Genomic DNA, 16,393 nt, shown 5'->3' with positions numbered 1-16,393 from the left:
GCAGTTATGCAGAAATTAAGATGCTCACACAGGATGGATAACCAAGGAGGGCTGCATCAAACCAGTCTTCAGACTGGTGACCAGAACAAAATTTTTCTATAGAATGTAATTTGTAATAAGCATACCAAAAATGCAGTTTGTGAGCAGAATGAATCAATTTTCTGATGAGTGGTGAGGAGGAGTTTATTTCTGAAGCATGGAAGTTGGGGCCCCTCTAGTTTTTGATGTCATGAACATGGCATGTGTCGCACATTGGACGGCAAGTTGAGGGTGCAGGTATTTACATTTTCATCAAATCAGTCTCATACTTTGTAAGCATAAGTCATCTGGACTTAGCATTATTAAATGAAACCAACAGTTACAGAAAATTCAGTCATAGGTCTTAGACTTCGTCATTTCATGACATACCAACGAAATACTAATGCTTTTAGCTACTGGCACAACCTCAAAATTATAGATGGATTGTTGCTGTTATTTCTGAGACAGTGTGGGGAACTTAAGTGGGGTATAGGCTGTGATGGACTTTTGACACTATTACTGAAATAAGTGCTATGCTTCCATGTGAACAGACTTAGTGAAATATTGCATCTGCTCCACCACTGAACATTTACTGTTCTACAACTGTATTTGGATGAAATAAACTGAACATTGATTGAATTTCATTTCAACTACAGTCACGTACTGTAATTAATGACAACCTGTCACACCCCTTACACAGTATCTCAGCTTGCATGCTGCTTAGTTACTGTAACGTGTTACCATGGCGCATGGGGTCAACACACACACAGAGCTACAAAAGACTCCATGTGCCACACATTGTTCCAACCACCAACCATTAACTCTGGTAAAGCATCAGGTACACGCACGGTGGCCATGAATAAATACAAAATAGTGAAGCCCGATAATGATGCCTTTATTTCATGGCATTGACTGTGGCATTGACTGTTCACAAATCATTTAAATTTTTAACAAATCATTTTAATTTTTAATCTATTATTGGGACACAGGAATCCAATGATGTTACATTCCAAGCTTAAAACTGGTTAAAAAAAAACAGTTGCTTGACATATAACTCAGCATTAAACCATGATTTTTCAGACCATACTTTTGTATTTAACCGAGTGACACTAGTTCTGTTTCAGAGTCTTGAGCTGACTAATCAATAAAATTTCAGTTTTAAATTGAGGAAATGGTAATACACATCAGTCTTCATAAAAATGAAGCTAGAATCACTAGGGCCTGTGAAATACTCGACTTGTGTCCATGAAAACACTGATGCAGAGAGACTCAATGTTTGACATGTCGGTAGCTTCCACAAATTAAAGATCTTTTATCGAATTAGCTTAAGGATACCTGTTTCTTTAAAATCCATTCAATTTCTTGCTGATAAATACTTGCGCGCACTTAACAACAAACTGCCCCAGATTTGTAACATCATAATAGATTCAAAAGTTGTCACATCACAGTCATTCCTTCACAGTGTGGATCATTCTTAAGAGAAATATGAATTGTTAATTTATAACTGAGAAATTGTGAAGTAACTTTCTTGAAAATATTTATGAAGCTTTTAAATGAAAGCATTAAAAGAGAATATAAATACACATGCAGAATACTCACATGTTGATATTTACAGTCTGTGCAAAAGCAATCGCAATTAGACAACTGAGCTATGAAAGACCCAGGTTTATTGATGCATTGTAATAAAAGTCACAGAAAAATTAGTAACAGTGATTAATGTGATGGGGTAAAAACTGGTGAATACAGCAACAAATACTGGAAGGTGTTGTCAACACCACACTCACTCTTACATTGTTCAGCACACATTCTAGCCTTGTTTCTGGTTCTCCTGCACGCCAAACACGGAGGTAGTCACCACTTGTCGCAAGCAGGTCTGGAAAAACACCTTTCTGTGGAAAACAGATACATCTTTAGAAAAGAAAAAATTAAATGAAGACAACTTAGTGTAGGGCAGTCCATACTTTTTGAGTTAAAGGTTAATATCTCCATCACCACTTAAACATAATTTGCCTAGTTCATTAAATGGTAGTACAGCATTAACTAATACCAAAATAAATCTATCAGTCATCATTTTAATGGACTAGTTTTATTAATTTAATTAATACCACTCACAATATTGCACAGAATTTATCACCAATGTTTGAAGGATTAAAGGTGCACATTCAGATGAGGCACGAAAGGAAAATTGAATTACAGACAACATACAATAGGATAACAACAAGGAAATAACACAACTGATGCAGTGTCACCAAAGGAATTGAAATTCAATGTAAAGGAGTGTGGCAACAATTATTTAGAAGGTACACTTATGTGTCCTTGCTCAAGACCACTCAGAAATTCTGCTGGAACTTACAGACAAAACTCTCCGACACGTATCACATTCTGCGGTAAATGCTCCTCTGGAACACCGGGATACCATCACTCCTGTGGGCCTGCCCTGGCTAATTCAGCATCAGAAAATACTTGCAGAAGATCTGAGTACTAGATCTTCCTTCACGGATTCAATCTGGTGCATGGGTTTGCTTTCCATTGACTTACTTCCATTATTTCTGGTACAAAGCTGGACACTGAGTGGCAGCATTCTTACCTAACTGTGTAGCTACACACATTCTAGTGGACTCAAGTTGAGTACCACAGTACACAGTTACACTACTAGCAATGTCAGATAGCCTTATCTCAGTTATGAACACAAGGTTAAAGAATGATTGCTTGGGTCTGTCTTCAAGCCTCTGCCAATTTAGACTGTTCAGCAAATATTATATGATGACTAGTTGGTAAAAGTTCTGTGAATAACATAGGATTGTCAACATATTCAATATCCCACTTCTCAAAAATGTCTATTGTGAGACCCTTTTGTCCTTAAAGTTGGGCACCAGTAGATTCACATAATTACTACAGAAAAGCTCCTGATATAAAAATGAGGAACTATAATTGGACGTCTATCAGCTACTGAAAAGTCAGAGAATGACGGTTTTAGAACAGTATTTTTATTAACACTTCCAGGTAATTTAAAACTGTGTGCCACACTGGAAGCACGCCTTTTGTTGCCTATGCTCTTACTGGCCGACCTATTGAGGCATAACTTTTGCTCTATCTTCACTTCTGCTTGTACCTCTACTACTTTCCACACTTCACAGAAGCTCTCATGTATATCTTGCTGGACTAACACTCCTGGAAGAAGGGTACTGCACAGGAAACAGCTTAGCCACAGCCCCTGAGACTGTTTCCAGAAGAAATCTTTTACTCTAGAACATATTGAGAACTATCTTGAAACTTGCTGGAACATTAAAATTGTGTTTCAGAATGGGAGACAAAATCAAGCAGGAAGTTTCAAAATGGTGCACACTATGCTGCAGAGTAAGAGACTCATTCTGGAGCACTTTAAGAAATAGTTCTGATACGTGCAACATGCATCTGTCTTATTACTTACTGCAGGTGACAGTTTTCTTGTTTTTATTACTGTTCTTCGATGATGCACAAGCTGTAAGTGCTAAAGATAGAGAGATAATAAATTTTTAAATGTTGGAAAAGACGAAAACTGTTTCTGCAGCACTTGCCAGCCACTGAAGTGCTAATATCTAGCTTACATTAGTACAAGTGGATGCAAATTACAAAAAGCTTTTGGCAGCTGGGTCACTGCCTGCTCGCTGTCATGGAACAAGCTTTTTTAGCAAGCTGTTGATCTTAGGGAAAGACAGTCCTTCCTGGCTCACAATGTGCTGGTCATAAGATTATGGCTGAAACAGCAACAATGAGTATGGCACAGTGTTAGTGCTAATGCAACATGTGTTCTGAATAAATGTGTAAACTGTACATGTTTGTGTATCTCTGCCTTCTAAGGACTCAATACATACCACTTACTATTTCGATTTAATATGAGCTCTAAGCACATTGTGATACTTGGGTAAGTGTTGTCTTAAACTGTGGATAGCTGGAATCAATATATATAACAAGTATTGATGAGATATAACAAGGTGTGAATTTCTAAGCAGTCCCTCAGGAAGAGACACTGAAGCAGCAGACAGTAAAAAGGACACCCACACACACAGGACAGCCACGTTGCATGTCAGTTTGGCTTGCTAAAACAACATACTGTAGCACAAAAGGTAATGATGTACTTTTAATACTTCCTGAATTTTATTTGTGTGTCTCATTTTTGCTACATTATTAAAAAAAGAAGAGGTCAAGTAGTACAACATGGTTTGTCTTCAAAATGCTGGTGAATTGTAATGAAATATTCCACAGTCGAAAGTAGATTTAAACAAACAGGGCCTTATGAAATAGTTGGCAACTGATGGTTCATTTAATCTTGGGTATTCGTTTGACATGATGAAGACAATTTAAACAAAAAAACTGCCTAATGAGAAACAATACATAACAAAGTATAAAACACAAATCACAATGAACCAAATAACATTTGAAAAAAATTAAGCAAACAGGTAGCACATCTGAACTGAAAAGCACAAAATTCATGTGGCTAAAGAAATGATAAATAATAATAATAATAATAATAATAATAATAATGAAACTTTCTGGCAGATTAACATTGTGCCAGACCGAGACTATAATTCTGGACCTTTGCCTTTCCTGGGCAAGTGCTCTACCATCTGAGTTACCCAAGCACGACTTGCACCCCGTCCTCATGGCTTTACTTCTGCCAGTACCTCGTCTCCTACCTTCCTAATGCAAAGGTCCCGAGTTCGAGTCTCGATCCAGCACACAGTTTTAATCTACCAGGAAGTGTCACATCAACGCACACTCTGCTGCAGAGTGAAAATCTCATTATGGAATAATAATAATAATAATAATAATAATAATAATAATATGCCAAAGTTTACTAATGAGCTAAGATGTATGCTATACATACTACAGTCAAATGGCACACTGAAAATTACTCTGCCACTGGAGGGCTTCTCCAGAGTCACTGTGGATGTCCAATTCGCCCTCCTTTGAAACCAAAATTACACATTTTATAATATGGTCCACAGTTTTAATTCCACCACACTCACAGAAAGGATCACTTGCAAGATCCCATTTTGTAACCAAGCTTTTGTGGCAACCCATTCCAGTACCTATTCTACTTAAGCTCCTCCAGAATCTTGGAAGGTCAAAACCACGAACGTTTATGGTCACGTCAGCAATAAGGAATCCATTGTGCAGGGTGTTACTTTACCAGTGCTCCTGCCAGTTCCTTTTCTCCTTAGAAATTTCTAATCATGGGTGGTTTTAGAGTGAGTCCGATCCTTTGTGTGTAAATGAGAATGAATAGGGAGATCGCACTGGTTTCCTATCTCCTTCCACTCCTTTTTCATTGCAGATTTGTGTCTGATGTTTGGTGGTTGGATATTGGCACAACCCACAGGTTGTGGGGGGTCAGTATCAGTGATCTAGTTGTGATCTACATTGATTCACTGAGTTCCACATCAACATTTTTTTGTGTGGGCACTCTCTGCCAATACTGGTGTGCAGCATTATGCACAACTTATTTGGCTCAATAAGTACTTCATTATTGTTTCAATTCGTGGCAGTGTTTAACAACTGTGAAATATATAGTATGGAAAGCCACACACAATTTCATTATCGTTCCACCTATTGCCATAGAAATTTCAGAAGAGCAGTAGTGCAAAAATAAAGTACAAAAACACAAATAGATTTTACAGAAATCAGCTTCATAACCAGAATAGTATTGTATAGTAATTTATACATCGCTGGATCATTATTACAATGATATGCGATTTGTCAGCTAAATGCACAGAAAAAAGAAAGTCACATATATGAGAAATAGAGCAGGTGATCAGCTGTGGCTTTGTTTAAGACCATGAGGCATAATGAATCCATTTTAACAAGTTACAGATTTAACCTACATACTAGATGAAGACAGTACTAAAAATTATATTTTGATGACAACAACATACGGTCGGAATGTGATTAGTTACAAATGATATCTATTCTGAGGAAGTATTTAGAATTGGTTTCTTGCCCACTAATGCAGCAGAGATATTTATAGGATGTAGAAAGATTTTATTAGGTCATAACAACTACAATTTTGAACATATTGCTCCATGTATTACTTAGAGAAATAGTAACAGTGACAATCTGAAGTTGCAACACCTAATCGAAACATCAGTTCAAACACTCTGTCAATGTAGACATTGAAAAGGTACAGTAAATCCTCCAGAGAGCAGGAAGTAACAAAAAAAGCACATTGAAATTGAATCACCCCAGCAGTCTGAAATAACTTTGTTGTTAACTGAAAAGTCGTAGAAAAATTAAAATCACCAGAAATGTAGGTCCAATTATAATGATAACATCAAACTTATAAAGAGTTCCAACAACAATAATGAACATGAGCAATGAAAGTGATATATTTCCACAAATAATGCAGTTTGGCAAGATATTGAACAAATCAGGGGCAAACAAATGAAAATGAAATAGATGGAAAAAAGTAAGTAAACTGTTTACTATTTCAAAAGTAATGAACATAACTGTTAATACACTTATCCCACTGTGAGACGAGACAACCAACTGCCTCATCGAAAAATGTTTGTGACTGCTTATGGGCCAATGATCAACCTATTCATGCACCTATACCCAGTCGTGTACCTCTTAGTCTGTAGCAAATTGACAGCCACAACAACTGTCCCTCTTCAGGGCTTTGAAAATATGGGGGCAGACCCCCACATTCCCCAGGTTGTTTCAACTACACTGCAGAAGTTTTCATTGGAAAGCCCTGGGTGAGTGGTCTTCTGTCCAAAATTTTGTACATTCAATTAGAACTTTCCTTCTACATTTATAAACTGAACACAGTGAGCCAAGGCACTGATACTGATATAGGGCTTTATGAAAATTATAAAAGGTCATTCCATGAAAACCTACAGATGAAATTTCCATTTCTCTGTAACACTGTTTTTTGAAATGCTCAATGCAAACAAACTACTCAGTCCATTTCTGATCTGCTATTGTTTTAGCAACAAAAAATGACAAATTTTAAAGCAATAGTAATGTCATGTCTTGACAGTGCCATCTAGTGGCCATTTGTAATAACTTAAAAGGCAAACCCAGTTATTCACTGGGTTTGGAGGAAACAAAATACAGCTAATGTAATGAGCAGAAAAATAAGTGTGTGTTGTATACAGTCAAGAATGAGAGTAAGAGGAAGTTCAAGAAGAGGAACTCTGTTGGAAGAATGGTACACATTTTGAAGAAATAGTCGACTGTTGTATAAAATCACTAGCAAGGGGAACTGTGTAGTCATTCCAGAGTGAAGAGAGTAATAATAATAATAATAATAATAATAATAATAATAATAATGGAACAGAAAGATTATTTATTATTTGGGATATGTGAAAAGAATGCAATCAATACCAAAACAGAACAAACATAATGATAGCCAAGACACAAACATTCTCAAATATGATTCCTGCAACAGACCAAAAAATTTGAGGAAGACTAGAGCACAGTTACAAGAAATCTTGTATTCTTGTGCTGATAACCGAGACTAATTCCAGTAAAAAAAATACATACTGAGCAAAATATTCTCTCCAGATATAGTCTCAAGATACTGATACCTGCTTAGAATGGTTAAAATTTTAGTAAATATGTGGACACTAACATTTTGTTCAGAAGTGTTTAATGGACAAGAATGAATGATATTGTGCTTCATTTTCAGCCATGTACATCTGACTAGCGCAAAAAGTGATAGTGGTTCAAATTTGAATCGTCTGCCACATTACACAGGGGCCCATCACAGTCCAGAGTGCACAGTACAACTCACAAAAGTGAAGGACATTTGTAACTGGGTGTGAATGAAGCATTACACCTTATCAGCACTCGTCATCAAGCACATACACTCTAAAAACTCACAAGAAAATCAGCTCCATGTAATTCCTAGGAAAATAGAAAAGAAATACCTAAGAAAGAAACACCTAAATATCACAGAACTCAGTATAGTGACTTTGTAGTTCTGTGACTTAATCAACAGACTTCTATGCAACTATAAAATATCAGGATTCTGGGCTAATCCCACATTCAGCAATTTTTTCAATCCTAAAAAGGGCACAGCATGAAGTTTCTTTAACAGTAATATTCCATGCAAATGTCTTGCACTTCGATGACTAGCTGCATCCTATGCAGAAATGAGTCTATGAAATGAGACAATTCTTTCATTTTCTGCTACCTCCTTCCAGACAGCTAGGGCTACATCCCAGTTTCTTTACGGGTTCTTGCCACACAATCACACCAGTTTTCTTGTATGCTCTGTTTCATGTCCACTCATACGCATTCTGTGGAGCTGAGATTTTGTGCAGGGGAGTACCAGTCAATAAGAGAAATCTCATTCTGTTCTGCAAACCACTGCAGCATCATAGTTGACATTTGTGCTGCACAATGACCCTGCAGGAAACAGAGTAATCCCTTGGGATATAGTTGTCACACTGATACAATCATAATATTATCCATATTACGAGTATACTGGGCAGCATCAAGTTGTCCATCTGACCTGCAAAGCATCTTAAGTACACAGGAACACTTTCAGCCCCAAGCTGCCACAGACACACAGTTACAGTGAGATGACTTGCAGATATATTTGAAGTTGAAACTGACATCATGAGGCCTATACACTTGTACTGAACCATTATTTGTGGTGGAAAATACTGATTTCTCAAAGGGATATTGCTGTGATGTGTTTTAACACCTAGCTTAGGCTTATGCTGTCTGAACATCCCGATTTAGGTTTTCCATAATTTTCCTAAATCACTTCAGACAAATGCTGGGATGTTTCTTTCCATAAGGCCATGGCCTACCACCTGTCCTGCCCTGTCCTACCCTCATTGAACAAATGTATATTTATATGTCTGCATACATGCTTATGTTTTCCTTGTATGAAAAAAAAAAAAAAAAATGGTTCAAATGGCTCTGAGCACTATGGGACTCAACTGCTGAGGTCATTAGTCCCCTAGAACTTAGAACTAGTGAAACCTAACTAACCTAAGGACATCACAAACATCCATGCCCTAGGCAGGATTCGAACCTGCGACCGTAGCGGTCTTGCGGTTCCAGACTGCAGCGCCTTTAACCGCACGGCCACTTCGGCCGGGCCTTGTATGAAGCTGAAAGATCTTATATCACTGAAAAATGATCATTGGATGAATAAATTACTGACACTGACAATGCAGCAGGGCCATCATATGCCAAATGCTCTAATTTTGGAAAAAGTACCTACGTGACCATCATGAATTTTGCTGAAATTTTGTCTGAACATTTGCACATGCTTCCCATGAACATTGGTAAAGTTTCACAATCATTAATTCAATACTTCTGGATAGACAGACATTTATTTGAGCCCATAGTGCAGATGTGAGTTTTCAGCAACTTTCAACTTTGAAACACAATATTTTTTTGTATGAAATAAAACTTGACCACTGCGTACAACTTTCTGTGCTCTCTTAAGTGAATTAATAAAAAGAGATTTCCTGAGCTATTAGCATATGGATAATTTGAACCAAAGTCGGCTGAAAGAAATAGATGCTGGGGGGGGGGGGTTAGGAGGGTAAGAGGGGGTAAGGGGGGGGGATGTGAACTTTAACTTTTTATATCTCTAGAATTAACTGCGGGATAAACCTGGAACTTTGCACATAACAACTTACCAATACAAGGTCTTAGAATATAAAATTTCATTCTCCCAATGCTTTCCAATTGTTTACAAACTGAGGGCAAAGTTGGTGATTCTTCTAAAAATGTCAAAAATGGCTATATCTGGCCCACTTTTACAAAAAAGGGATCTTCTGAAAGCCCTTTCAAATTATTTTCATTCGAAATACCATGTTGTAAAGCACCTAAAAACCATACTTCGTATTGCAACACAAGAGATTCAAGTAGTTTGAAGTAAATATAAGCTTGGGATCCTAAATGAGACCTCCTTTAGCTTTGGCCTCTGACACTTATACAAATGTCAATTTTTCGTATGAACACTACTACTTCACATTAACCACAAACTATGCCAACACACAGTACGTTACACCTTAAACCAGAATTAAACTAGCGTATCAATAGCATTATACAATAAAAATACATACTAATCACTCTCTATAACATGAATTCATTCCAAAAAATGTCAGGGAGACTGCTGTGAACTTCACCAAAATTTACACACTGTGACAGACCTAGAGACTATTTATACAATGTGTGCTGCAACAGTTGTGTAACAATTTTACTATCATAATCGCCATCACCTTCATAACGCACAGTTAGATTGTGAAGTTTATAACCAGTTTGATCCTGTAATTATAGCAAAAAACTGATATTGGCTTCCTCAAAGACTACAAAACAATTTTATAACATAATAAAAGTTGTCAGATTTAATCTGCGTACCAGGAAAATACAGACCCATTTTCGATGCACCTCCACCTAGTCTTTTTTTAAGGGCTTATATACTGGGATTGAAAACTAAATATAGTATTTAAGTGGTTTAGGACTTGGTCTTTTGAATGAAAATGATTGAAATGTGTTTTCAGAAGACTGTTTTGTAAAAGTGGGCCAGAAATAGATATTTTTAGCATTTTTTGAAAACTCGTCAACTTTGCCCTCAATTGGTAAATAATTGGAAAGGACTAGGAGGATGAAATTTCATATTCTAAGACCTTGTATTAGTACGTTATTATGTGCAAGGTTTCACATGTATCTCTTAATTACTTCCAGAGAGATAAAATTCTAACCTTCACTTTTTTTTTGTTCCCCCCCCCCCCCCTTGAGCACTTATTTTTTTGGTCAACTTTACTTCAAATTGTCCATCACTCAGGAAATCCTTTCTTTAAATATTTCACTTATGAGAATGCAAAAGATTGTACAAGATGGCCTAGTTTTCTTTCTTTCACGAAAACATTACCAGAGATATTATGTCTCAAAGTTGTCGGAATTCACAGGTGCACTGCTGGTAACTGCACTATGGGGTCAAACAGATGACAGTATCTCCAGAAGTATTGAACTAATGATTATGAAACTTTACCAATGTTCACTGGGCACATGTGCAACTATTCATACAAAACTTCATCAAAATCCATGGTGGTCACGCAGGAACCTCTAGACCACTTGGCATGGAATGACCCAGCATCTCTCATAAAAAAAGCTGTTCAGGAACCCGAACCTTGAATGTTGTACTGATATTGGCTATTGTAGAATAAATGGTACAATGATAGACGTACCTCACCATATTTGTCTTTTAGACAATACAGTGAAATACTGACACCACATGCAGGAATAGCATCTTAATTTGATAAATTATCTCAGAATAACATTTTATTACTGTTTACAACTGAAGATTTGATGTAGCAATTACAGTTCTTACCAGGATGTTGTGGGTTCAAATACCCAAGCTTAGTATTCTTATTTTTCTCGCAGATAATTAAAATTACTTAATAAAATTGAGGATTAATTTTAAACTGTGCAATAATTACAGGATAATAAAACAACATAAGTAAGATTAATACACACATGGTTACATAATTACAAAACATATTTTGTGTCACCATTCAGGCAGTTGCTTACTAGTAACTATTAACAAACAGATGCATTTTCATGAACATAATCAGTTTCTCTTCCAGCATCTATTAGGCAAAAGAAATGTGCATGCATCAAAGTGTCTTTTATTCTACGTGCAAAGTGCAGAAAGTCTCAAGTTTTGATTGTTTCCATGGTATTTGTTGCCCAACGTACTCTCCAGACAAAAGTTCAGGAAGAGGCTGCCTGAACAATAATACAAAATTATATGTGTTATGATTATCTATTTTTTCAAAAACTAAGGCTTAATGACCTGAGGTATTTCACAGTAATTACTTCTGAATCAAATAGTGTGTTAAGCCAAATTAAATCACTGAGTTGCTGAGGGTAGTCTCTCCTCGACCCAATTAAATTGTACAATCATAAGAAAGCGTTAATGTTCTTGCTTCAGCTGCTGCATTGACTGAAAAATCAACCTTTGACAAAATTCATCATTCTGTTAAACTTTGATGGAATTTATTATACAACAACAACTACAAACAAATGATCGCAATTTCAGAAAAATTGTATGATTCATTCAAGAGAAAGAGCTTCACAAATTGAACAAGTCAATAATGTGTTGGTCCACCTCTGGCCCTTGAGCAAGCAGTTATTTGGCTTGGCATTGATTCTTAGAGTCGTTGGATGTCCTCCTGAGGGATCTCATTCCAAATTGGTGTGTTAGATCGTCAAAATCCCGATATTGTTGGAGGGCCCAGCCCATAATGTTCCTAACGTTTTCAGTTGGGGAGAGATCTGGCAACCTTGCTGGCCAAAATAGAGTTTGCAAAGACAAGCAGTAGAAACTCTTGTTGTGTTGGGCGGCCATTATCTTGCTGAAATGTAAGCCCAGGATGGCTAGCTATGAATGATAACAAAATGGGGCATAGAATATCATAAATGTACCGCTGTGCTGTAAGGGTGTTTGCGGATAGCAACAAAAGGGGTCCTGCTACAAAATGACATGCCACCCCAGACCATCATTCCGGGTCATCCAGCCATATGGGGAGCGACAGTCAGGCTGATATCCCACTGCTGTCAGGGGCATCTCCAGAAACGTATTCAGCATGGAATCTCATTGACTGGGGCAGAATTGTCTTCACTGATGAGTCCTGTCTCAAACTGACACCCGATGACCAGCAAAGACATGTCTGGAGATGCCCTGGACAGTGGTCGTACACCACATGGCCAAACAACCTGAAGTGATTATCTAGGGTGCCATTTACTTTCATAGCAGGAACCCCCCTCCCCCTGGCTGTCACCTGTGACACCTCTACAGCACAGCGGTAAATTGACAATAGTCTACATCCTATTTTATTGTCCTTCATGGCAAGTCATTCTGGGCTTATATTTCAGCAAGATAATGCCCGCTCACACAGAGCAAGAGTTACTACTGCTTGTCTTTGTGCTTGCCAAACCCTACTTTGGCCAGGTAGGTCGCAGGATCTCTCTCCAGCTGAGAATGTTTGGAGCATTACATGCTGGACCCTCCATCAATCTTGGGATTTTGACAATCTAACATGCCAATTGGAAAGACTTTGGCATGTTATCCCCAGGAGGACATCCAACAACTCTATCAATCAATGCCAAGCCAAATAACTACTTGCATAAGGACTAGAGATCTACCAATGCGTTATTGACTTATTCAATTTGTAAAGCCCTTCCTCTTGAATAAATCATCCAGTTTTTCTGAAATTGTAATCATTTGTTTGTTCATACATGTAAATCGTATTCACTGATTTTCATCCCATTCAGATAATTCCTCTTTTCTTAATATCTTTTTTGTCTTAGAATGAATTTCAAGTAATAATTCCTCTTCCGCGTGTTCTCAACATAATCCAGGAAAATGGCATGTTTGGGTTCATTTGCATCAGTGCCGTACAGGACTTTATGGTGGCTGTGATACTGCCCCACCACTTTTTGTACTATCAACCGTACAATACATAAGTGTGTTGCACTGAAGTACTGTAGCTGTTAATTTGCCTCCATTACTGATTGCTACAATTTACAATTCTTACAGCACTGACAAAATAAGCCTACTAATGTCAACAAGACTGTGTCCCCTCAGCTTCCTACAGCTGAATTGGCAGAAATCTTACAACTTTGGAGTAACACTGTAGCCAATCTTGAACATCAGCAACACTGTAGAGCTGTGGCAGTTTTAAGGGCTCCACCCATGAACGATGGAAACTGCAACATATTCAGAAATAAACAGCCAAGTATTCTTGACAAGCAAGAACATAATTTTCATTGCTGCTCGTGAGTTGTGCTACTAGGTTCCTGCCTAACTACAGTTTGTTAAGGCATAGGTTTGCTGTTTAAAACACTGTTTATATATTAATTTGAAACATTAATTTCATTTGTGTGGCCATATTGTCCATAGCTGCTTTATAAATACTGAAGGTATTTTAAATCCATCTTTGCAACTACAAGAAAATGCACATTTTGTCACCAAATCATTTCATTTTATTAAAATAAAACACCATCAGTGAAATATATTTACAATTTGGCTTGCTTTCTAGATCAAAAAGTAGTTCATTACAAATAATGTCGATTTTACTTAACGTGTTTTATGTCCAATTTTCACTCACACCAGAAATAATCACACGCTTGCTTGTTTTCTCAAGGTATTTATTCATTTGGCACTGTCAGTCCAGCCTCTACTCCCACACTGCAATGGACTGTGTTTTAATCAAGAAATTCACATTTCTACAAAGCAATGTAGTTTCAGGCTGGACTCAACAGTGCCAAACGAAGGAATATCTCAAGAAAAGATGCGAGCAGACAGTGTTTTCCTGATGAGAGTGAAAATTGGTCATAAAATACTTTACGTTAAACTGGCATCATTTGGAATGAATTGTTTTTCAATCTAGTAAGCAAGCTACATTGTTAATATCTTTTATTACAGATCACTGATGATGTTTTATTTCAATAAAACAAAATAGCTGGCCAGAGTGGCCGAGCGGCTCTAGGCGCTGCATTCTGGAACCGTGTGACCGCTACGGTCGCAGGTTCGAATCCTGCCCCGGGCATGGATGTGTGTGATGTCCTTAGGTTAGTTAGGTTTAAGTAGTTCTAAGTTCTAGAGGACTGATGACCTCAGTAGTTAAGTCCCATAGTGCTCAGAGCCATTTGAAGCAAAATGAAATACATTTGGTGACAAAATACACATTTTCTTGTAGTTGCAAAGACAGATTTAAAGTACCTTCATTTTATTCATGCTGCTTATGTAACATTCTATACGATATGTCTGGCTGTTGAGATGACGTGTCTTGATCTATGATTGGCAAACAGAAACAAATCCGGCAGTTGTCATCTCGATTTCATTGCTTACGAAGCATGAGGTATGCCGTACTTGATATGTTGTATTTTTTATTTGCACTTGAGTATTATGAAATTATGCATCTTCAGTGAAACAACGCATTAAAGATATCTACATCATTTTTAGTATGTTTTTTTGTGCCAAACTGACAGGAATTGCTGTTTTGGTATACAGAACTTTTGCTTAATCGATTACACAACGCAGAAACAGTGACCTCAGCAGCAGTAGTCTCATCTGCAAACGTAAGATGACCTTGTATTTTTCAAATGACCAATTTGGGAAAAACAACTCTTCTTATAATTGGGTAAATATGGTAAATATTGACAGAAACTCAAATGTTTAAGATATGCTCTTATCTAAAGAAACACTTCAGAAAATAAAAGCTATAAACTGTTTAAGCAATTTTTTCCCACACTCATTTATATATACAAAATTTTGATATGCCTGAATGGATAGTCACTCCCAAATAACATGATATTAATTTTAACTATTAAACAGTATGATTTATTATGTGATCTGTTTGAGATGCCTTTTATAACTCTCACTCAACAGAGTCAGCCGTTATTTGGGTTATGTTTATGAAAATATTGTGACAATTGAATAGCACAGCAAATACTGATAACATGAAACCATTTTCTTTGTAAACCACATACACTTGTGCTCACATACCTCTATGCTGTAACAGTAAACTGCCTCTAGCAAGTTATTCTCATTCAATTCAATTCAGTTCAATTCCATTAAAGCACTAAACCCACTGTGGCAAATGTAATTCCTGCCAGGCAATAGAACAATTATAGAAATATGACCATTCTTTTAGTGTCTATAATAATTTCCTAATTACTGCATCAAGACAAGGATGTAATTAGTATGGAGTGTACTTTTAAGAAACACATGTATGAATCAGAATACGAAAAACTCAACATCATGTAGCTACATGAACTGGTCTAATGGATTACTTTCATACAGTACCATGAAAGGACAGGTTATGGCTCAAATGTGTTATTTCCATATATTATCATGAAAGGATAGATAATGGTCTCACAACCCAAAGACAAATAGAGAGCCTAAGAATTAAGACTGAAGGGGCTACAGCAGCAAGTACGTCATGTCCTCCTCAACGGAACCAGTTTGGCAATTGTCTTTCATCACAAATCACCTAACTCCGGAACATTTCTTGCTCGACCATCATGGATTTCGATGAAATTTTATGTGAACGTTCACAGATGTCCCCAACTAACACTGGTAAAAGCAATACTGGCTGAGATATAATCACTTGTTTGACTTCACGTGCAGCTTTGCGCAGAGCGAACATAAATTTCTGGTGTCTGAGCTGTTATATCTCAGGCAATATTTTGTTGAAAGAAATTAAATTTGGTCATCTTGTACATAATGATAAGAAGAAGAAGAAGAAGAAGAAGAAGAAGAAGAAGAATTGTATAACCCATATTCAGCCCAACACTTCAGGCAAAATTGCCTGGAAAAATCTGTGCCCAAAAAAAATTTCAAAGTTTGGCTTCTTAT

The 16,393-nt window shown here is 37.1% G+C and overlaps 1 protein-coding gene across 2 annotated transcripts in view; it reads right to left on the bottom strand.

The window, feature by feature from the left end:
- LOC126248172 (DDB1- and CUL4-associated factor 7) overlaps positions 1–16,393 on the bottom strand; it is a 135,072-nt gene that overhangs the window by 47,457 nt on the left and 71,222 nt on the right. Inside the window, exon 4 of one of the 2 annotated variants that reach the window (XM_049948939.1) lies at positions 1,803–1,907. In XM_049948939.1, the coding sequence (XP_049804896.1) occupies positions 1,803–1,907 (105 nt within the window). The remainder of the gene's footprint in view (positions 1–1,802; positions 1,908–16,393) is intronic. The other variant, XM_049948940.1, reaches the window with a different exon arrangement.

Source organism: Schistocerca nitens, chromosome 3 (genome assembly GCF_023898315.1).
Source record: "Schistocerca nitens isolate TAMUIC-IGC-003100 chromosome 3, iqSchNite1.1, whole genome shotgun sequence".
In the NCBI taxonomy this organism is placed as follows: Eukaryota; Metazoa; Arthropoda; class Insecta; order Orthoptera; family Acrididae; genus Schistocerca; species Schistocerca nitens.
The sequence above is the reverse complement of the archived record's forward strand: the minus strand, read 5'-3'. Positions and strand labels throughout refer to the sequence as shown.